Source organism: Falco biarmicus, chromosome 1, assembly GCF_023638135.1.
Source record: "Falco biarmicus isolate bFalBia1 chromosome 1, bFalBia1.pri, whole genome shotgun sequence".
NCBI lineage: Eukaryota > Metazoa > Chordata > Aves > Falconiformes > Falconidae > Falco > Falco biarmicus.
The window spans coordinates 54006012-54028249 of NC_079288.1; the positions used below are offsets into that span (position 1 = coordinate 54006012).

A 22238-nucleotide genomic window follows, 5' to 3' on the forward strand; every position below is an offset into this window, starting at 1 on the left:
TGGAGAGCCTTTGTTTTAGTTTTGGTTTGAATATGTACACAGTTGTACATACATAATCCCCAATATGTATATGAATTTATTGGTTATAATAGTAATGCACAGTTACAGAGACTAAGAAGTGTCAAAACAGAGACTCCTGGGGTATAAATATGTCTGCAGTCCGGAAAAGATCCTTAATTATTTCAAATGTTCTAATTCCTCCTGCTGTGTTCAGTGTAGATGTTTGCATTTATATACCTGTTCGTGTGATTATATTCCTCATGCATTTGTGGTAAAACTCTGCCCTTGTAGCTTCAGTCCTACTTCATTCTAGGCACTTCCCAAGCCAAGGATGCTGGCTGGTACTCTCAAGGAAGACTCATGCTCTGGCTGAGGCTTCCTAGAAGTATCAACCTCGCCTCTCTGGGTTAGTCAGATCTCTTATCCAAAATCAGTTGGTGTTATTTGGAAGTCTTATCCACTGTATCTTGATTAAAGAGTTTACTACTTTGACATCCCTCTGTATGTGCAGTTCTTCACATTCTTGTCCAGTAATTTGTTCGGATGTGTCTGTGAGAGCCTCATTTATAAGGTAGGTTTAGTCCCCTGCCTGCACGACAGGTCTTGCAGACATTGCCAGGGCATGTCATGTTTCTCAGGACCTGTTTTCGCCCCGCCCCCCCCCCCCCCATCTCCAGGGTGTGCTTTCCAGCCATATTGTTAAGGGATTTTCAGTCAGGGGTGTTGCTGAAATGGTTTTACAGCTGTCTCCCATGTGTGCTTGCTGAGAGCTTCGTCCCCAGTGCACAGCAGTTAGTGAGCTCTTGGCAGCCAGCCGGTTAGTTGTGGGTTGCTGTGCGTTAGCCACCGTTTGTGGCACACTTGCATACGTTCAGAGGAAGCTCGATTTTATTCACTTGGGGATTCCAACCACAAAGCACAGTGATCCATTTGACCTTTAGCTTTTAGTGCCCTTACGTTCCTTTCCCTTTTCCAGACCTTGCTGACAAATGTCAGCATGCTGTAACTTGTCGGTTTAGGGATCTGTTTATGGCAGGTTCCATCCCTCACCCAAAGGTTTGAAGAACTTCCCTATAAATAGCTATGTTGGTCATACCTTTCTATATGCCTGTGGGGTTCCCTGTTCTGTTTTTTTTTTTTAAAGTAGCTGGATCTCTTAGCTCAGATTTGGTATGAACACCAAATTTTGGAGGAATTTTGGCTTAGTTGTTGAAGCCTTTTTTAAAAGGCTATATAGAATTTATGCAATAAGCTACGTATAAGACTATACAAGTTGTAACTCTTACAAATTTAGCAAGTCAAAAAGTTTTTCTGAAATCAGTGCATCTCCTTTTTCCTTTGTCTTCTACTTTTCTTCCTTGCATTGGGACTTGCTCTGCTAACTTTCCCTTGCTAGTGCCCTTTGGTTTCGACTCCGGGTAAAATTGCTATATTGACATGTATGCTGAGGAACTGGCCACTATTCTGAATCTGAAGAGATGACAGGTCTTCCTACATCTCAGGCCTCCCCTTTCACCAGAATGATCAGGATAGTTAGCATCGGATTAACACCAAAGGGAAGGATTTTTCTGCTTTTGTTTGAATTTTTGGCTATTGTTTTCAGTTGCTAGATTGCTACTGCATATGTTGGTGGGACATAGACTGATGCTGAAAAATGCCAGCTGTGATCCTGAGTATGAAATTTCCTGCTTTAAGTCTATAAATTGTCATGTGATAAACTTTTCAAGTATTGCATTTGCCTTGCAGCATTAGGCAATACTTTTTCCTCAGTTAAAGTATTTGTCTTCAGATGCCTTACAATACATGTGTCACAGATATCATGTATTATAGTCTCTGAGATTTTAGGAAAGCCTTAACCGTATCAGGTCAGCTGACGGGACACTTTCCACAGGTTTACTGACAAGTGACTGTTCATACACAAACAGAAAGACTGAGTCCCTGGTACCTCGTGTGTTACTACCCCTTTCTCACAGACAGTTTTCGAGAGCTCAGCTCTCCTGTTGAAAGGACTGACTGACTGTACTTTGTTGTTGTCAGTCATTGTCAAAAGGAACCACAAGGAACCGAAACTACTTGGTCCCTACTGAATTAACTAGAACAGAGGCAGTTAAAAAACAACAGAAATGAAAGCCTTCCTTCTGCTTCCCTTTGAGAAGCCACTTGCTGGAGTGCAACTGTGGCTCAAGGTGAACTCCACTTCTGGAAATAAAGATTAAATAATTGCACCTCTAAACTAAAAATATAGCAGTTTCTTCAAGGAATAGATTCATGCTTGCAGACAAATGAAAGAGTTGTGAGGTTGTTCTATGGCATGGAATGCCCCTTTGGCTAGTTCAGGCCAGCTGCCCTGGCTGTGTCCCCTCCCAGCTCCCCGTGCCCCCCAGCCCTCTCGCTGGCAGGGCCAGAGAAACTGAAAAGCCCTTGACTGGGTCTGACCCTCACCCAGCAGCAACCAAACCCACCCGTGTGCTGTCAGCAGTGTTCTCACACCAAACCCAAACCACAGCACTGCACCAGCTACTCAGAAGAAAATTAACTCCATCCCAGCTGAAACCAGGACAGAGGTTTTGTACGCACGACACAAACAACCACAGCTTCTCTGCTGTAGAGTAGGAAATACAACTGGAAACAAAGAGGGAACTTGCACCATCCAGGACTGCTCTTTGCAGCCGGCTATGTAATGACTAACAGATTGAGGACCGGGGATATAAATCAATGCGTAGATCTTGCCATGTGTTGCTTCATTCCTGTTTCTGTTTTGGGGAATAAAGCTAGTTGAAATTCAGTGGCGTCAGATGAAAAGATTAATTTATTGCTCAGTTAGGGTCAATAATGTGAACTTTACAAAGGTTTCTGTTGCAAGACTCTTACAAGTGGACCAAAGGCAGTTGAGCTGAACTTTGGCAGTGACCTTGATCAAAGAGACAGACTGCTCAAGAGGCTTTTCTTATTCTGGTCTGAATATACTGCGGGTCACTGAGGGCTATAAACCTACTGAGAGAAAGGCAAAACAAAGTCCTGTAACCGGTCTGCCTGTGATGTTGAACTTTTGACTTTCTAGTAGTTGCAGCTGGGAAAGAAGTCAGCTTCGCTATTAATGAAGTCTTCCATGCATGTGACCAGTCATTGACAAATACATAAACTTTGGAGAGATTGTGTAGATGGAAAATCTAGAACGGAAAAAGCTGCTTTACAGACTGCCTTCTCTTGTGAGAAAAATTTCCTATATGAAGAGAGAAGATGCTGGAACTTGGCATTCAGGAAACAGCACGTGCCTGTCCCTGCTTGTGTCTTGCTGAATGTAAACAGCTTCCAACCAATAAAGTAGAAATGGAGTTTGATTTTGAAAAACAGGCAATAATGTGCAATATTTTTTCTGTTATTCAAGTGAAGTGAGAACAAGAACCTATAAACATTGCTTCACTAGAGAGAAAGATAGTGCAGCAACTTTCACAGGCACATACTCACAAAGGAGAAAAGATATTGGGCGTGTTTTGTTGTTCTTTTGTGGGGTTTGGGTTTTTCTTTCTATTAAACCAGCACTGTGAATAAGATACTGTTGTCCTGTGTTCAGAGAATATAAACATAAACCATCCAAGTTTGTCATTTACCATTCTTGTGATATTTCAGCTTAATGATGGTGGCAAGGCAGCCCGAGCACACGTGGGGATAGGTGATGTGGTTCTCACCATTGATGGGATAAGCACAGATGGGATGACTCATCTAGAAGCACAAAACAAGATCAAGGCATGTACAGGCAACTTGAACATGACTCTGCAAAGGTAAGACACCTTTTCTTTTACCCTTTTTTTTCTTTTTCTTTTTTTTTTTTTTTTTAAGAAAATTAATTATCATAGTAACAGTTGTTTGGAGGATAAACCCATGTAAGTGGTTTGGCAAAGTGCAATTTCATTTGGCAAAATTCCAATTAAGTGGCCACAATTGAAAGGTATGCTGCTGTAGCCTGAAATGTGTCTTGACTTACAGCATTTTAGAAAACTTAATAAATGTTAATTATGTGAGTTGACAAATTTGACAAAGACTTTTTCCAACCTTCTATCACCTGCTCTACACTGAATGAAGTCTAATTCATCTTCCGTTTGAGCTTTGGTTTTTTTAACTCTCTTTTGTAACGAAAGCCAGGTCTTATCTAGGTTCTTTTTCCCTCCCTGGACTGGCTAGGGACACTTCTTTTTTGGGTCAAGTCCTACATTGTCAGATGTATTGGCAAGCAGTATGATGGATTTAAACAGTTAACCCCTGAGTTATATGGATGAAAGTACTGCAGCTCAGAGTCACAGAGAGAGGTTTCCTGAAGTGGTACTTCCATTCCGCAAAGTAGCGCCCTCCCTTTGCGAACTGCAGTGTCTACTATAGAAGTTACAGCTTGGTCCAGCTTCATTCCTGAAACGTGCAGTTTATTGAATCTCGGCATACCTCTGTTTGCCTGGGACTATGTTTTGGGAGGGGCTGAAAGAAGGGAGCAGGTTGCTCACATGCAGGTTGTTGGAACTGAAGCAGAAAGAGCAGCAGCACAACCAAGAAATTCCTTCAAGCTTTCAGAAGTCTCCCAGGGCTAAATACTGGCTTTTCTTAGAAGACTGCTATTTTTATTTAATGATGTGAGTGAGCGTCTTGGAGGAGGATTGGTCTCTGAAGCCATCACATAATGAGAACCATATTTTCTTGTTATCAAAGAAAACAGCAGTTGCACCCCGTGATTGCCGTTTGTGCTAGCCTTCAGCAGTGGAAAGTTTCTAGATGAGTGTTGGTTGAGTCCCGTAACAGTATCTCTGCAGCAGTTACTACCTTCTGGCAAATTATCCTGCCCTTAATGAAAGGACCATCTCTCTGGGTTCATCAGTATAAGAATAGAAGAGATGACATGGTTGTAGGTCTGTCAGATGTCCAGCTCTCCAGCGTGGTGGTGCTTGTTCTCAGCCCTAAGTGATGTGTAGTGCAACAGTGGTGGGAGTGCTTTCTGTAAGAGGCTAGAGTTCAGCCCTGCTTGTTGTTTCTTGTTTTTCCTGTTGTTCTTCTGTGCTTTGGACCTTCACTACCCTTAACAGGGGATTTCCTTTGCTCAGACTCTGAGGAAAGATGTATCTTGTGGCATGGTTCCTGCCTAGGGCACCTTCCCAAGTGAAACTTGTAAAGGTGGCATTAAAAATTTCCTGATGAAACAAAGGTATTACACCAGCTCATCAAAGGAATCACTTATTGTGGTAGAATCTAGTGTGTCAGTTGCTTTTCTGCCTCCCGGTGAGGCAGGCAGGTCATTTAGAAACGCACTTTCCAGGAGCCCACTGAGTCACTCCAGTGAGTGAGAGTGTAGGGCTTTGCCCTGCTTTTTCCTATTGCCATAAAATGATGGGCAGGGTTAATATCAGATATAGGAAAGGAATAGCAGGCGTGTCTCGGTCGTGCTATAACTTGTCTGAGGCTGCTTCTGGCTGGGTGAAGGGATGAGTGGTTTGAAAATTAAATTAATCATGACTTAGTCTGGTCCCCTCCCGTTCTCACCCTTACTATCCAGTGTAGCATCTGACTCACCAGCGTCGGCTACCTGACAGCTGAAGGCTAAGCCAGGATCAGACTAGCAGAGATCAAAGGAATAGCCTTGGTTCCGGCATCTGGGGGTGGCACAGATGTCCTCTCTTTTGGTTCTGCTGGTTTGCAGTCCCATGGCCTCAGCTGTTTTGAATTCTGCCCCGATTCCATGAAACCAAAGCTGTAGACAGTGCTTTCCCAGCTCCTCTGCCTGTGAAAGCTTCCTTGCTCTGATTGCTGTTTAGCAGAAGATTTGCTTTGGTTGTTTATTTGTTCTTTACAGCCTGGAAGAAAGTCATGCTTGGAGTCAGACTGGCTTGTGCTGGCTGTTTATGCTCGTGCATCCAGGGAAGGACGGCTTGGGAGCATAAACAAGGTGGCAAGACGAGCCATTTTAATATTGAGGGATCTCCAAAATTATATTCTTCTCTTCCTGCCTCTTCTCCTAAAGCAAAACCAAACCAAATAAAATATTCTGAGCTGTTACTGTTCGCGTGCAAGGTTACAGCGATGCTGTCAATGCAAAACAATGTTGGCCTTCACAATGTGAATTGGTGCCATAGACAGGAAAATCAGGCGTATCTTACGGTTTTGTTTTACTGCTTTTAATTATCTTTAGGGATATTTACACTTCTCTGAGCTTTTATCTGCTTCCATGTAGACAACTGATAGCTTGAACTATAGCACAAGAATGTTGAGGTTAGTCTTGAAAGAGCATATGCATTCTTCGAATACTGCCCTGGTTTGCTGCTGCTTTAAAGGAACACAATGGTCTGTTGGTTAGTGGTGTTACTTTGAGGTCCAAGAAAATCGGAAGAGTGTTATGGCTTGAGCTAATGGCTTTTGCACTGTAAATATGTCCCTGTGGTCTTTTATGAAAGATGTGAAAGAACTCAGTTTGATCAAATTAGCTGTAGGAACCAGAATACATTTTCTAAATTGAATGTGGTACACTTTTGGTGGTAGCACCAAGTGACCTTTAGTCACAATAAACCATAACAAGTACTGTGCACTCATCTGTAGATGGCTGCTTTACTCTTGATCAATCATAATTTGACACAGATTCATGTGGGATATGTGGAAATTAATATAGTCGTCTAGACTGAAGTAGTATGCAAAGATAATGGCAACACAGGGAAAAATTACTGGGTATACCACCAGCCTCACAGCATGTCGGATGGGGCTGGCTGTGCTGTTTGTAAGGGAAGGACTAACCAAAATCAGTAGTTATTTGAAAAAGAAACATGGTCTTGCTTTGGCTTTTTAGGGGCTTTTTTTGTGTGTGTTGTGAGGATCAAAATGATACTTGGTAGAAAAGCAGCGGTATACCCTAAGAATTAGCAGGCCAGTGAAACTGAGTGGTCCTGTCTGAGGCTGATGGGTTCCAGCATCCCAGTTTGCACAGTAGCCAGGGTATGGTGACAGTTTACCTTTTAAAAAGCCATGAAGGAAATGTTGTGAGCCCACATGGCAAAGTCAAGAGGGGAAAATCTTTACGATCAGCTTCTTTATTATAAATATTTAACTTGATACGTTTTTGTACTGCTGCTCAGGTTTTCACTTGACTTTCTCTATTCTTTATGTGCAAAGCGGAAAAAATAAAATGAAGAGAAACAAAATAAGGTTGGTTGGTGCTTGCCTGAGAGGGTGGAAGGGATATTTGAAGCAACGCCTTCAAAAACTTTATTTACAGGCTTAAAGCAATATATTTATGGAGGCAGATGCGCATGTACCTCTTGTGGAAAACCAATTTAGATGTTTTTGTAGCTTGTAAGTGAAAGTTGGCAAAATGTTTGAAGGGAGAATAAAAGCTCCCATTTTTCCCATGAAAGGCAATATCACAGGTTGGTTTTTAAGTACAGAATTGTTCTTTGCCACTGAAAGGAACTGGAATTTCAGCTGTCACAATTGCAATTCCACTCTGCTTGGAGATTGTTTAAATACAAATAGATAAAATTGTTCTTGCCAGCCACGTACACCAGTAGGTGCCTAACACTTGCATATGTTGGCAGGTATTTTCAGCTATATGTCTTTAATTAGTTCTGTAAACAAGTCTTGCTCTTTACTATGAGATGGTATTTTTTTTGACTTGTGGAATAATATTCTAATTTTGGCATGTTATTTGCTCATTTTTCATGCTAGATATGGCTCAAAAATATGGGGTGTGCTTTTCTTTTTTCTTTTTGCAGTCTGTGATTTTAGCTTCTCAATAGGTTGTTTTGTTGTGCTTTTTTTTTAAATAGGGAATTTTCTTTGTACGTATCCCTCCTTCCCTGAGATGTTGCTCTTTTGCACCCCAATATTTTATTTTCAGTTAAAGCCCTTTCCTGGTTCCCATGAGGATAGATGGAAACCAGATGCTTGCTTTTTGGATATATTTTCAAGTTCAGTAACTTAGCATGGACTTCCATAAATAAATCTGTAAGTTGCTGAACAACTAAGAGCCACCACCTATTTTTTTAAATATTATTTTCGGGGACTGTTTCTCCAGACTCCTGCCGTAATGATTCTTTGGAAGTGAGAAAGATAAAGAACTGTGTATTTCTCCTGTTGTGTGAGATCATGATACCCATGAAACTTCTGGAAAAAGTGTCAGTGAGCAATGCAGGCACAAATACAGAATAATACTGAAAAGCCTGGAAAGATTTTTTTGCTGTTATAACATAGAACTTATCTCTAGTTCATAAAACACATCTGAACAACTATAGTGTGCTTTATAAAGGAATTTCTTTCACCTCTCCTTATGGATATAGTGATTTAGGAGAAAAGGAGTGGGGATTGCGTGGCTTGGGAGGTGAAAGGAGGATTCTCAAGGTTATTTACCTCTCTTTATTGTGGTGCTTCAGAAATCTTTTTGGGTACAGTAGGCTGGCTGTAAGCAGTTACTACAGTTCTGCTTCCAGCTCTTCGATGAGTGACAGTACTATTTTCACAAATGAACACAGGTGTTACAACACAATAGATGAATTTCTGAATTTCAGTGATAGCTATGGGTTTTGGGCTTGTTTTTTGTCATCTTTATCCGCACTCCCTCCCCCCGCCCCCGGCCCTTTGAAGGCACAGGATTGCCCAAGTGTCACAGGTGAGGTGAGGACCTGCTGGATATTTCTGACGTCCACGTTGACAGGTCTCTGAGCCAAAATTCAGATGAGCTGTAAGGCTGGTTCTGCAGTTGGTAAACCCAAGTATTAAAAACTGTGGCACTTATTTTATCTGCCTGCCTGAGTATGAATCTTGATCATACCGTTCTCCCTCATCTTTTTGGTTTTTCTTTCAGGAAACATGAAGTCTAGACTTGTAGCTTAAGAACATCTGAAATTCTCATGATTTGAGGTGGGGTAATAAGGAAAAAATGTTATGGATCATTTCATTTTTATTTCTAAGGTCATTTTTCAAGTTATCTAATTCAGAAAGGGTTTTCTGCAGTAAGACTAGCTCAATATGCTTTTTACTTACTATTTTTATTGTTCCCAGTCTTGCTTTTATTGGAAAACAATATGATGATATTACCATTTATTGTGTTGAGAGTCCTGCTCTGCTTTGGAAGAGAATGCACGGAGGAAGAGCCTTTTGCTGTGTGGGGAACGTATGTTCTGACAATCCATGGACAAAATGGATACTCCTGTTCCCATTTGGAAGATGGGGAGGTGAGGCACCTTGATGTAGACCAGGTTTTAAGAGACTTGAGTCCTTTTGCCCCTCAGGCATTTGAAATATTGCCCTAGTGTAGGTTAGCTGTAATGTATTTAATTTCTCAAAAATAAAACCCAGCAGTGCAGGGAATGGCCCCATGGAACCCAAGAGCCAGCCTTGGTCATTGTTAAAGGGGGGTCTGAAGTCCTAAAGTTTAAAAGTTGTCTCCATAGAAAGGTGAGAAAATAGTGTAACTGCTAAATCGAATGGCAGGAGAGGCTATTATAATAAAAATAAGAGGAGTGAGCAGAAGAATGCAAGTACAGAAGGGATTTTGAGCTATTAACAATGCAGGCTTCACTTTAGATGATGGTTAAAGCTCATACTTTCAGGTTTATGAGTACTGGGTTCACTGGGGTGGGTATTTTGTTTCCATAAGCCATATAAGGATGAGCTTTAAGAAAGCTATGATAAGAATGCATTTGGAAGTCTTATTTTTCTCCAACTTTGGTTTACTAGTCATCATCATTTCCCTTACATAGGCATTCTGACTTCAGTTTTGTTTTCCAGTGATGTGCTTTTTTAGCATACAGAAGAAGGTTTATTGTCCAGTGCCAGCTGAACGGAGGCAATAAATTGGTTGAAACCATCACAACTTATGAGTAATTTTTTCTAAAGCTGAAAACAACTTTTTTTGCTAGAATCCTTTTTTCTCTAATGTTAATTCTTGCATAACTTCCTTCAGGGATGTCAAAACTGAGTGTTGGATGATTAAGGAAATAAACACCATTATCCCTTTCTAATTGAGAGAGTTGAGACACAAAAAATTACAAAACCCTTAAGTAGGGATCATATGGCTAGGAATATATAGACAAACTGTATTTATAGTGTAGCTGCTACTCAGAAACCTCAGGCAATTTATTTCTCAATGCTAGATTGTTACTTTCAATCATTAATACGAGTTGTCAATAATTACGACTGAAAATAAACTAGCTGAAAAGTAGTGCCTTCCAGACAGAGGGTCACTTCTCTTATTTTGGCCATGTCACTGAGCTCTGAGGTGGTGGCTGTTCCAGGAGTTGCTCAGGGGAGCCCCATGTAGCCCTGCGAGACTGAGCATTCCTGCTGAACTTTCCGTCATTGACCGCAGACCTTTTCTTATTCTTGCATTAACCTTTTTCTGATCCATTGCTGATCTTAAATGGTGATGGCCTCCTCCCTGCCAAATGCCAGCACTTCAGCAACTTGAAGCATTAAAGCTCTCCAGTGAACTTTTTTGGGGGGGGGGGGGGGGGAAACCCCAAAACTGTTGTCAAAGTTTTTGGTAGCCTGTAAGGTCAAAGCAGTAGAGGTTTGGGGAATTAATCTAACCAGCTTAATGATGCAGATACAGATCTGCCTTTCTCTGCATATTAAAATTCCTGAGTCTTTCTTGTTTTATCATATTATTTTTATGGAATTGTGTGTTTTCAAAGAAGCATTCAGGTTACAAAACGCCAGGTATGCAGAAATAGGAAAATGCAGTAATAGAAAAGTCTACATTAAAAACAAAAACATATTACTTTGGGCTGCAGAAGAGGACCTGCTTGACCAAGCAGGAAAAGTAGTAAGATGAAGAATGCAATATGGCTCTCAGAGTTTCTTGGTTAAAAGTATCTGGTGACTTGTTCTGTGATCCCCGTCATGATCTCTGTGATCTCTGTTTCAGCAGCACTCATTCAACGTATGTTGAGAAGCTCTTGCTGAGGTGGAAGGGGAGCAGAGCCGTGCCAGTGGAGCTACTGGGGGCTCAGCCTGGAAGGCAGGTGGATGTGAGGGTTTGCATAGGCTGCTGGCACCGGCCTTGGGAGCTGTTTTCGTTGTGGAAGTGTAAAGGACTGCACGTGCATCTGGTGGGGGGCTGCCTGCCCGGTCGGACCCTCGCCCTGCCCGCGTTGGGCTTGCCTCGCGTGTGGGTTGGCTGCTGGACGGGGCTGAGGAGAAATGCCCTGCAGAGCTGGGGCTTTCCTGGCCTGCCGCACGGCCGGGCTGGCTGCTGACAGACGTTCGGTACGTAGCTGGCTGAGGAGGAGCTGAACCGAGGTTGTGAGCTTCGTGGCATGAAAATTGCCAAGTGCTTTTGTCAGCCTGACCTTTGGGCTGGGAAATACCCTGACCTGCAGGGCCAGCACTGCCGCGCAGTGTGCAACCATCCAGCGCTGCTGAGAAACCTGCTTTTACTCTGTAAATCTGCACAATCTGTTTCCGAGCCGACGTTTCTTTGAAGTAAATCCCACAAACTCTGTGCAGGCTCTTCAAATTCTTGTGAGCTCCATGAACGTCAGCTTCAGGACTTGGAGGTGAGGTGCTGCTGCTCTAGAGCCTGGCGGTTCTCACCCCTCGGCTTGGCTGGTGGTGTCTTATTGAAGATTTTCTTCGCTCCTCAAAGCGTGGGCTGGTGCCTTCCCAGGCCACTCCTGAGACAGTGTAACTGCTGTGTGCGCCTCAGGTATGGGGTGACAGCTGACCTGAAGTCTTCCAGGCTCCTCATACCCTTGCATCTTGACAGGAGCTTTTCTAGAGCTGGAAGGGTTTTGCATGTGGCTTTCTATGCTGTCCGTTGCAGTGCAAGCAACTGAGTCAGCTTAAGTCCTCCTATTTTATCTGGTTTTGAAATTAAGTGGCACTGGGTAAAACGTCTTCCAAAAAATTCAGAGCTAACGAATGGTGCTGGTTTCTTCTTTCCATGCAAAGATGTCGTAGTGGAGCATGCACTTTTTCTTTGGAGGCAAAATAGAAAGCTTTTGCTCCTAATTTAGCAGCTGAGCAGGTTTTGCTAGCTAAGCCATGCCTTTGGAAAGCCTGCCCACAAACTAAATTAATGGAAGGGTACAGCTCTTGCTTCCAGCTGGAATTCAAAATCTTTTGTTGCTCACAGCACTTTGCTGCATGTCAGCTAGCAATTAGGTGAACCACAAAACATGCTGCAGCTAAGTGAACCTGACAAACTAAAGGCTTGCCTGGAAGTTCAAAGCAAAGTTGCTGGGATGAAATGGAAGGTTGCAGTGTAAAACTGGGGTTCAGTGACTTCTGCAGGATTGTATCTACTCATCTGCCAGGAAAACTGGTTGGAGTGGGGGCTAGTTAAGCAATAGCAGCCTTCCTTATGGTGTGTACTTCAGAGCCTTCCTGGGGATCTTGGAGCTGCAAAATATCAGGATTTGTAAAGGCTGTTCAATTTCTTGAGGTTGATACAGTGTGTGGTGTAAGAACGTACATAAAGATTGTGGACAATGGCAGGTACCAAAGAAAGATAATTATTTACTGAATGTGAAAACGTTTCCTTCAGTTTTAAGTGTAAAGACATTTTCTTTCCTTAATTTCAGTTGCAACCCCACCCCATGAATACCACTGCAAGGCGGGGGGGGGGGGGGGGGGGGGGGCGGGGGGCACAGAAAATGAAGCAAAGGAACAGCCCTGGAATGAAACATTTAAGTCAGTAAGAGTTAAAGAAGAGACATGTAATGTGGATGTGGTTTTATTTTATTCTTTTCAGTTTTAGTTTTTTTGCCCCCAGGGAAATTGCAGCTCCGAGTGATATTTTCTGCAACTGCAGCAAGTAAATCATTCTGCTTCTGGGGTTTTGTCTACATACTGTATCATGGTGGGCTGAACCAGAGGGCAGTCAGATTAGGAAGATATTTCAAAACTCCACCTTCATTTGTATGAAAATAAGGAGGCCATCATGTAGTAATTGACACTCATAAGCTGGGAGCCTATACATTCAATTTGGGGTAAAATTTCAGTGTTCTTACTCTTGTAGTCCAAATCCTTGATGGAATAAGGGCTGGCCAGTTGAGAGGCTGTTTGGGGGGATAGCTCGGATGTTATAAATCACCAGAGCCTTGTAAGCAGCTGGGTGGGAGATGAGTTGGGGCATCACTGGAGGGTAGTGAGTGCTTGTGGGAGGAGGTTTGCGTGTCTTGTGTAATCTGAGTCCCTCACTGAAAATGAAGGGAGAAAGTGTTGGATCCCAGAAGTTCCCACCTGTTTCCAACAGATCAAGTGGCAACTAAAGGGCCTTAACCGCTGGTCTTGCTTTTTTATTTCCTTAACCAGTGAGAAATGTCTGTGCTTCTGCTTTGTACAAGTCATATAGCACAGATATCTGACAAACATGACAAAATGTAATTCTGAACTTTGTATGTTAATTTGTGGTTTGCTTGTTTGTTTGTTTGTTTTTAAATTGCTTATGTTCGGACAGGGAAGTAAAGATGTTCGCTGTAAGGTCTGAAACTGTGCATGTCTTTCAGATATGTTGGGACTGGCCAAAGAATAAATGTTTATCATCTATTGTTATTATACAGAGTGTGTTCTTTAATTCCTACATTTAAGATAGATATGAAAATAATTGCCTTCCGTTATAGTTCCACTATAGGGATTAAACCACTCTGATGTACCATATGAGACTTTTTAAAAACAAAGATTCAATCACTAAAACAAAAAATATACAGTGAAAAAGTTTATATGAGTTTCAAAAGTGGTTTTATACAAGCAGATCATTAGAAAGGTAGTAGTTCTGGCTCAGTATTTAGACGTACAGTAGCTTAGAAGCCTATTTTCTCTCAATTTTAAAACTAAACTAAACCTAATCTGTATTCTAGCTGAGGTCTGGCATGATTGATCTGTCTCTGAAGACAGGAACAGTGATGAATTATCCAGATATATTTTATGTGAAACACTGTACTTCAGTAGGAGGTGTCGGGAAATGAGATTGTTATACTTGATCTTGGCATGTGCTGGATGGCCAGCGTGCCTCAGCACATGAAGTGAGGACCACTTTGCAGTGCCTTGCCTGGGTAAAAGACCAGTTTAATAATAAACTGCTGCTTGTGATGTAAAGTAACTTCCTGCAATACCAACGGTTTCCTCTCCTATCTTTCAGAATTCAAAAAAGCTTGTTTTGAGGGAGTATGTCTGCAGGCAGCAGGGAATCACCTGATGTACTTAACTTGGTTTGATTTATACACTCTCACTGAAAGCAAGGGCTAACGTTTGCAAGCTGAAACTTTATCCAGAAAAGATGTCTGGGTTGATTACGGTGGTAACTATCATTACCGGGAGTCTGATGATAATCTGCAGGTTGCAAACTCCTCAAGTCAGTTTTGCTTCTCTTTTTAAGTTGATTTACGTTCCCCGTGTTGAAGTGTTTTCATTACTATTGAAGGGTGGAAGCAGGACATGCAATACATGCTCAAACATCCCCTCTCCGAAGAGGTGCAACTCTTCCTAAGCAATCTTTTCATAGCATAGATGCTTGTAAGTAATAGATTGAATTTATTTCCAAAACATTAAATATATGTATTTCAGGAACGCAGGAATAAAACTAAGCTAATCTTTGTTATAGAAGTCTAAGAACTCTCTTGAAAACCACAGGAGTTAATTTTGCGGACTGTTGATACGTACGTGACGTGCAATAAAGATTCTATTTAATGGGTAGAAATGCCAGCTTCCTACGTGAGGGGGAAAACGCAGACTCTCAGCTGACAGTGCAATACCAAATCAGCCTTTCTGTAGTCATTATATCCCAGGAGATTTGGGCTGCGCTACCGTTTCCAAGAGCTATAGTGGCCGTAGAAGTTTGGTCTGGGCATTTTTTATTTTTCCTTGTCTCTTCACACAGATGATACTGAAAGGCATGTGGTTGTTTTTTTGGATTTGTTGGGGATTTTTGGGGGGTGGGTGGAAGTTGGTGTTTGGGTTTGGTTCAGAAGGCAGAAATTGAGCCGTTGAATAGTTCAGATCTTGAGTGCTGACAGGCAAGCAATGTTTGCTCCTAGTGAGATTTCCCAGTTAAGTCCTGCTTTTTAGTTATTCTGAGGAAAAGGTTCATAGCTGTGTTTCAGGAAGTTTTGGTAACTGTTTTCCTCCTATTTATAAATAATTCTCAGAGGGAAGTGTAGGTTGGTTTGGTGGTTTGTTTTTTTTTTTTCTTTCTTTAATGAGTTACAGCAAGCCATCAGAAAAGTGGTATTGTTAGGATTTTGTTATATTTTTGTTTCACTTGAAGTGATTTTCCTGTAGTGTTTTTCTCCAGGAGGCCTTTGCAGTTCTGGCTTTCATTTCCTTATTTTTAATGGACTTCCGTGGTATTCATGGTGACAGTCACAGATACTCCATAAGCACTGCTGCATAATGTAGCAAAATGGGTTTTTTCTGTTTCTGTAGTAATATTACCCACTGTGGGAAATACAGTAATGATGCTGTATTACTTGCAAAGTATTTTCCATTAATGTTCTTGATATTTCAGGTGGCGTTTTATTTGTCAGAACTGATTTAGTGGTTAAGCATAGGATTTCTAGTTCCATTTCTGGATTTGCAGCAGGCTGGCTTTGGCTTTAATGTTTTATTTCCTAAAACTAAAAGTTTCCTCTTTTTTGTCATGCAGATAACCTTTATTGACCTTTCACACAGTCAAATCTGATCTTACTTGATAGCTGTTGAGGCTCTGCAGACTTCAATAAAAGATACTAAGAAAAATGAAGTATCATGGAGACCGTTAAATCAGGGGTTACTGTTACCAGTCACTTTTTAGTTCCTTTCAAATTAAAGTGTCTGTGTTCTTCTCCCAAATATTCTCTTGCTGTTAAGAGCCCCATAGGCAAATACTGATTGTTGCACTTATTTTTACATTTTGGTGATGACATAAATATGCTTTGAACTGGTAAATATTACTTAGGTTTTGGAGTGTGCACAGGTTTCATTTCCCAAATAGAAGTTTCCTACAACAAAATAAAATGAGAAGAAAGGTGTGCTCTTGGATGTTCTGGTGCAAAACGCACTGTAGATTTTCAGTGCCCTGTAAAATAGACCTGAGAGTTTAATCTTTTAATGCTGCTCTTGCTTCAGCATTAGAGGTAAAATCTAGCTTTGTCTGGTGGTTGGATAACAGAGCACCGTGAACATCTTGATTTTTACATCCCTACCACTGCTTCACATTTTCTGTTACACTGTGCTTTGGCCTGACACTGAAAAGGATGTGTTTCAGTGGATGTGTTCTGATCTGAACACTAAGCCTGAAAAATAATAAGAGAATTGGAAAAACTGTAGGGATGGTTTTGTCTTAGAGGAGGAGCGTATTGGATCAGTGAACCTGTTAGTGTGGTATCCAGACCTGTTGTGGCTGGTATCTTATGATTCAGCAGGAGGGAGGGTGAGAAGTAAATCATGCCTCTAGTAACCTCTGTGTGGTGAAAACCTGGATGCTTGCACAAGAGGTGTGGGTTTGATTATCATAAACACTTGTAACTAATAATTGAGTTGGGGTTTTATGGGCATATGTCTATATTTAGGGATATATATCTATCAACATGACTCTCGTCCCAGACAGGCTAACAATATCAAGGGCTTGTGCTGTGTGCAGATGAAAAGTATTTTCTCACATTGACTTTTTTTTAAAAAGTGCACTTTCCTCCAGCTTTGTGCAGGGGTATCCCCACTTTCACCTAATGCACAGTGAGTTGTTCAGAAAAAAATGTCCATTTTCTTTACTTCTGTACACCTTTCCTGCTTTTGACAAAGGCTCAGGTCTGGTGCAGACCCTGACAACTTCCAGTTTGAGACTTGAGATAGGAATTCTTGAGGATTCATCTGACAATTCAGTTTGGTCACAGCTGAATCTTTATTCCCACCAGATTGTCTTTGCAGTTGCTAATGTGCATCTTCTGTCAGTCACAGAGATGCAGCAGTTTCAGGTGTTGAAAGGACTTTGATTCCCAGCTGGGGCAGAGCCCCAGAGGACATGCTTCCCACCTGACCTTGTGGTGCTTCTGGTGGAGCCCTTCTGTATTTTAGCCGATGCACAAAAAGTACTGGGAAAGGAAAATTTCCCTTCTCTTCCTTTGATGAGTAAGGAGATTTGAGAGACTTACCTCTTTGTTATAAAGGTTTTGAACTGCTCTTTTAACCTCCTGCATTTGCTTGGTGTTTGCTCCACAATACTCCTCTGTCTTGTGTGTGACCTGACACCACCGGCTGCTGGTGGAGGCATCAGATCCTTGTTCTCCCCATCCCTGAGGCAACTAATCAATACAAGGGAAGTGTTTGATGCTGCCCATTTCAGGGAGCTCTGAGAAGCTGGGCTCTAGATACAGATCATAAAGATGAGAGCAGAGGGAGCAGAGCAGGAGGGAAACAATTGTCAGAAAGAACAGCATGTTTCAAAGGATGAGGAAGTTTTTAAGGAAAGTGTAACTTTTGGGAGAAGCAGCACAGAGATGTTAGTGTTGGCTCTTATCTGAATCAGAAAAGACTGCATTATGGTCTTTTCTGCAAAAATATAAGGTGACAAAGACTTAGCTTTGCTTTTGGTCTATGAGAGTTTAAAACCAAGACCACTAGCAATAAATATATAGTGACAAAATAGGAAGGAAAAAAAAAGTTATTGCAAATATCTCAAGAACGCTTTGGGTAGTAATTTGCCCACTTAAACAGCCAGGCAAGTTTGCTCGCTTGCCTTAGATGTTCAAAACAGAACTCATGTAGCTACAGTGGGGGAGTTGTGCCCGTTTGAACCAGAACAGAACCTGGACATATTTATTTATTTTTCCTTAATGACAACTTCTTCTCTTAAAATGAGTAAATGATTCATATTCTTGCTTATTTTCTCAGTTTAGGCTAAATTGCACTTGAGGCTAACAAAGTGTTTGTTGCATAATTTGTAAAATACTGGTGCAAGTTTGACTTTAGGTTTTTCCCAGCATTCTTGTGGACTCTGTAAGTTGAGTGTAGTTCGTCTGTTATAATGAAATTTGTACGTGATTTCAATCTGTCTTACAGTTAAATTCAAAACAGATTTATATGCTTTCATATTCTGGGATCCTCAATATTCCTCTTAATGCCTTAAAACTTTTAAGCTTATCATGTCTGCAGAGTATTTTCCCCCACAGTTTTGGCAAGATTTAATTTCCTAACACTTATAACTCTTACCAAGATACAATAAAAATACTACTTAAAAAACCCAAACCAACACAAAACAAAAAATCCACAAGGATTTGATGTTATTTTTATGTGGGTGTGGCTGAGCACAAAATCTTCCAAAATATTTTTAAAAAAAAAAAAAGTGTGAAATTTGGAAGGTTATGAGCCATTGTCTGAGACACACATGAGCTTTATAGAGAATTTATGTCAGCAGGTGAGACTGTTTTGAAGCTGATGTTTGATGTTGCCTCCTGTTTTCAATAAAATCTTCACCAGACAATTACATGGGTTTTCTGAGTGGCAATTGTTTTGGGGGCTTGCTTTTGGGCTAGTCTGTTGTTTGCATTTAAGCTGTGACTGGTTGCTGCTGGACAGGGAAGAAATATCTTGGCAGAAGGAAACAAATTATGGAAATAATGTGAGATTCAGCACAGGGGACTTTTAACACTCCCTTAATGCTTTTTGGAGGGAAAATAACCAAACCCAGAGTAGTTAGTCTATTGACCACATAGTAACCTTTCTAACTACTAATCTTCTATGTGAAAAATGGAATGTGGAATACATTCTTAAAATGTATTACAGAGTTTAGAAAGCCAAAGTTTTAATGAGCACAGTGACTTCAGAGATAACTAATGCTTCTCTATTATTAACGGATTATTTTTCCTTCACATACAAAGCCACTCCACATGAGCAGACTATAAGTTTCAGTGACACGTGAATTCAGTAAAATACATGTACTGGGCCTAAATATAACAGTTTTTGCAAGTATTTGTGTAATATTTTCCACTCAAGGCCTCTCAAGTACTGAAACGTGTAAGTGTGCCTGCTGTCGATAGTGTTCTTTGAGTCCCTTGGCCGAAAGAGTAGCCAGGTACCTCCTTTCCAAGTTTTGAGGGGAAGGTATGGCTTGACAAGTCAGTCATTTTCCACAGTCTTATTAACCCATAAGACACCACCTCATTAATGTGATAGTCAAGTGAATGCTGGGATTAGTATTTTTGTGTTGCGTCTCTTGAGGCTGCCTACAAAGGAGCAACGTTGAATAACTTAATTACAAAGAGAGTATGGTTGTGGGATTTTTGGACCTCTTAGACTTGGATGAGGGGGGTTTCCTACAGCAGGAAGCTCCTAGTGCAATTTGAGCGAGTTGGAGCAAGGGCAGACTGAAGTTCCTCTAGTGGCAGGGCTGCTAGAGTAAGGTGACACGAACAGGTATCTTGGGCTAACGTGGAAGTTGGAATGAAATCAAGTTTCATCATGACTTAGGTAAACAACAACCTCATTAAAAAAAAAAAAAAGTCTAACAAAATCAATATTAAATCTCAGTTATCATTTAGGATGTATTTTGGTAGGAAGTGGGAATGGAGAGAAGAGAATTAGGTGTGTCATGTAAGTGAAAATTGTTTTTTGCATTCCTAAGCACTTCTGTGAAAAGTTATTAAGGTTGCGGGTTTTTTGGTTGTGTGGTTTTGGGTTTTTTAGGATCCAGGAAAATTTCAGAACTAGTATCTTAAATGAATGAAATCTATAGGTCACTTTTTTTTTTTTTAAACACAAACAAGTGATCCTTACTTACATTACTTGTTAGTGAAGTATTTATGACACATAATGTAGTTGGTGCGTATAATAAAGAACAAATAACACAGATTCTGTCATACAGTATATAGAGGTGAGTGGAGATTGCATGCCAATACTAAAATTAATAATACATCAATTCAGTGTTGTTACCGATCGTTTCAAATGGGAAGGGACAAAGGCTGGAGAAATCAGGACTACATACCATGTAATCATCTGGTAGTATCATCTGGTAGATTTATGTTGGTAAGGAGGATGGATTCCAGATTTGTATGTGTTTTTTATACTAGAAATAAAAAAAAAATGCATTTTGCAATAAGACAGTTACAAATTTGGAATTTCTCATGATGTGGAGGAAAAAGGGTTCTTTGTTTAATGAGAAGGACTTAATCTGCTGTTAAAGATAATGGAGCCTGAGGCATTTTCTCCAGGAAGGCTGCTAATACAGTATCTTGCAGAGCTGGACCTGAACTGTTTCTGCCGTAAGCCAGCAATTAACAGACACAACACACCCTTGATCAAGACCTGAATAAAGGACATGGTGAAACTATTCTTTTCATTTTCCTTTTCTTTCTTTGCAAAAGAGAGATGAAGAAGGTTCTAGTTTGCTATGTGGCTTTGAGAGTTTAATTTTATGGCAAATTTTTATTTTAAAGCTACATCTTTAATGTTGATCATGGATATTTTTCCTGGCTAAGATGGTTTTTTTTTCCCCTTTTTTTTTCTTTTTTTTTTCCCTTTTTTTTCTTTTTTTTTTTCCTCCTCAATACATTAGCACTAGAGAATGTCTCCTTGTTAAGATGAGATATCATAGCTGCACACTGTGAATGAGGCCAAAAGGAAGAATGAAAGTGAGCCCGAGTAATTGCAAACATAATTTATTTACTTTTCACTACCCTATTCATTGTGCAATTTGCCCAAATGATCTTATTTTTTAAAAATGTGAAGAATTCATCTGATCCTTTTCATGATGCACCACATTCCTGCTGTTTGGTTTTTGGTTTTGGGTTGTTTTGTTTTTTTTTTTCTTTAAACAGCAAAGACGACTCCTCTCATGATGAGTCACCAAATCATTAAGTTACCTCTTGGCATTTCAGCATTTTTCCTTTTTGTCTCTCAGTCTGAGTCAGGTTTTGTTTGGTTGGTTTTGTTTTGGGTTTTTTTGGTGGTGTTTTTTTTTTTTTGTTGTTTTAATTGCTCTTACTAAAAAGAATCAGTCAGACCATGTGGTTACCCATTCCGCTAAAGATGTGGAAGTGAAGGTACTGTATATGCCAGAACAAATAGTGCTGCTTTAGGTCACTGTAGATTGCTAATGGTCAGGCAGGGAGGCAAGAGGGAAAACTGGCAGAAATGAGCAGAAGACCCAGCTGATAATTGGATTTCTGTGATGGCAGGTGTGGAAGTCTTCTAGTGTGGGCTTAGGGAACTCTTGCAGTTGCAATCATTTCAAACTCTCTGTACCTGTAGGGCTGGTCAAGCCCATAGGAAAGACTTGGGGGTAAGCAAGGAGCAGCCCTAGTGAGAGCTCTCCAAAAAACAGGTTTTGTGTATGTGGCTGGTGAAGACGACTATGGGATGTCGTGTATGGAGACTAGAAGATGGCCAGCACTACTTTGTTGGTTTCCAAACCATGGTACCCAACCCAAGCTTTGTATAACAACACAGAATGTTTTTCAGGACTGTGAAGAAATGCTTTCTCACTTTTGCATGAGACTGCAGAAATACTAAGCTTTCCACAGGTCAGTGACACGTTTTTCTTCCTTTTCATGGATGTTTCCTCTTGGAGATAGCATTTGGCCCAAGGTAAATAATATTGGTCCCTGGTCTGCTTAATGTAAATTTGGTGTTAAGAAAAAAATGTCTGGAGAGCTGATCTTTTGATTTTTGTACAAAGAGATTGCCCAAGAAGTGCAATTTACAGTGTGGAGACCAGTGTTTCACATCATGTATTTCCTAGCTCCAAGTCAAATGCACACCTAGAAACTGTTGTAGGAAGCAGCTGAGACCCATGACTTCCCCGCTCCGTGCCACCACCCCACCCCCCCAAAAAAACCCCTTCAAGTAGTAGACTATGGAGTTGCACCTCCTCACCAACATCGTCCATAGAACAATAATCTGGAGGATACAGTTAGTGTGCAACTGCTTGTGATGAATGTTTTCTGCAGGCAGTGAGCCAATGCTTTCAGAGTTCTGCTATTTCAGGTAAATAATTTAAATGTTCCCCTGTTCCCCCAACTCTGTTCTCAAGTAGCAGATTTTCTGGCTAATACCTTTGAAAGCGTGTGTAGGTTCTCCTGTGAGAATGGTGGCGATTTGTCATTCACAATCTCAAGTGAAACTCTTCTACCCGTTTCTAGTTTGACCTGTGCCACCCGTCCAATGCCTTCTTGAAAGTTCAGAGACTTGTTAGCTTGCATGTAAATTGTGGTGCTGGTGACTTTGCACATTTATTTTAAGCAGTATCTGTAGATATTGAGTGAAAGACTTAAGGAAACAATGTAAAGTTGGCCACAGTTTAT

The 22238-nt window shown here is 40.9% G+C and overlaps 1 protein-coding gene across 9 annotated transcripts in view; it reads left to right on the forward strand.

The window, feature by feature from the left end:
* The window catches only part of PDLIM5 (PDZ and LIM domain 5), a 132997-nt gene that overhangs the window by 37616 nt on the left and 73143 nt on the right, over window positions 1-22238 (forward strand). For all 9 annotated transcript variants that reach the window (XR_008825702.1, XM_056360899.1, XM_056360985.1 and 6 more), the window contains exon 3: window positions 3631-3782. Coding sequence is in view for 8 of the 9 variants with exons in the window: in XM_056360899.1 (XP_056216874.1) it covers window positions 3631-3782 (152 nt within the window). In the remaining variant the exon portion in view is untranslated. The remainder of the gene's footprint in view (window positions 1-3630; window positions 3783-22238) is intronic.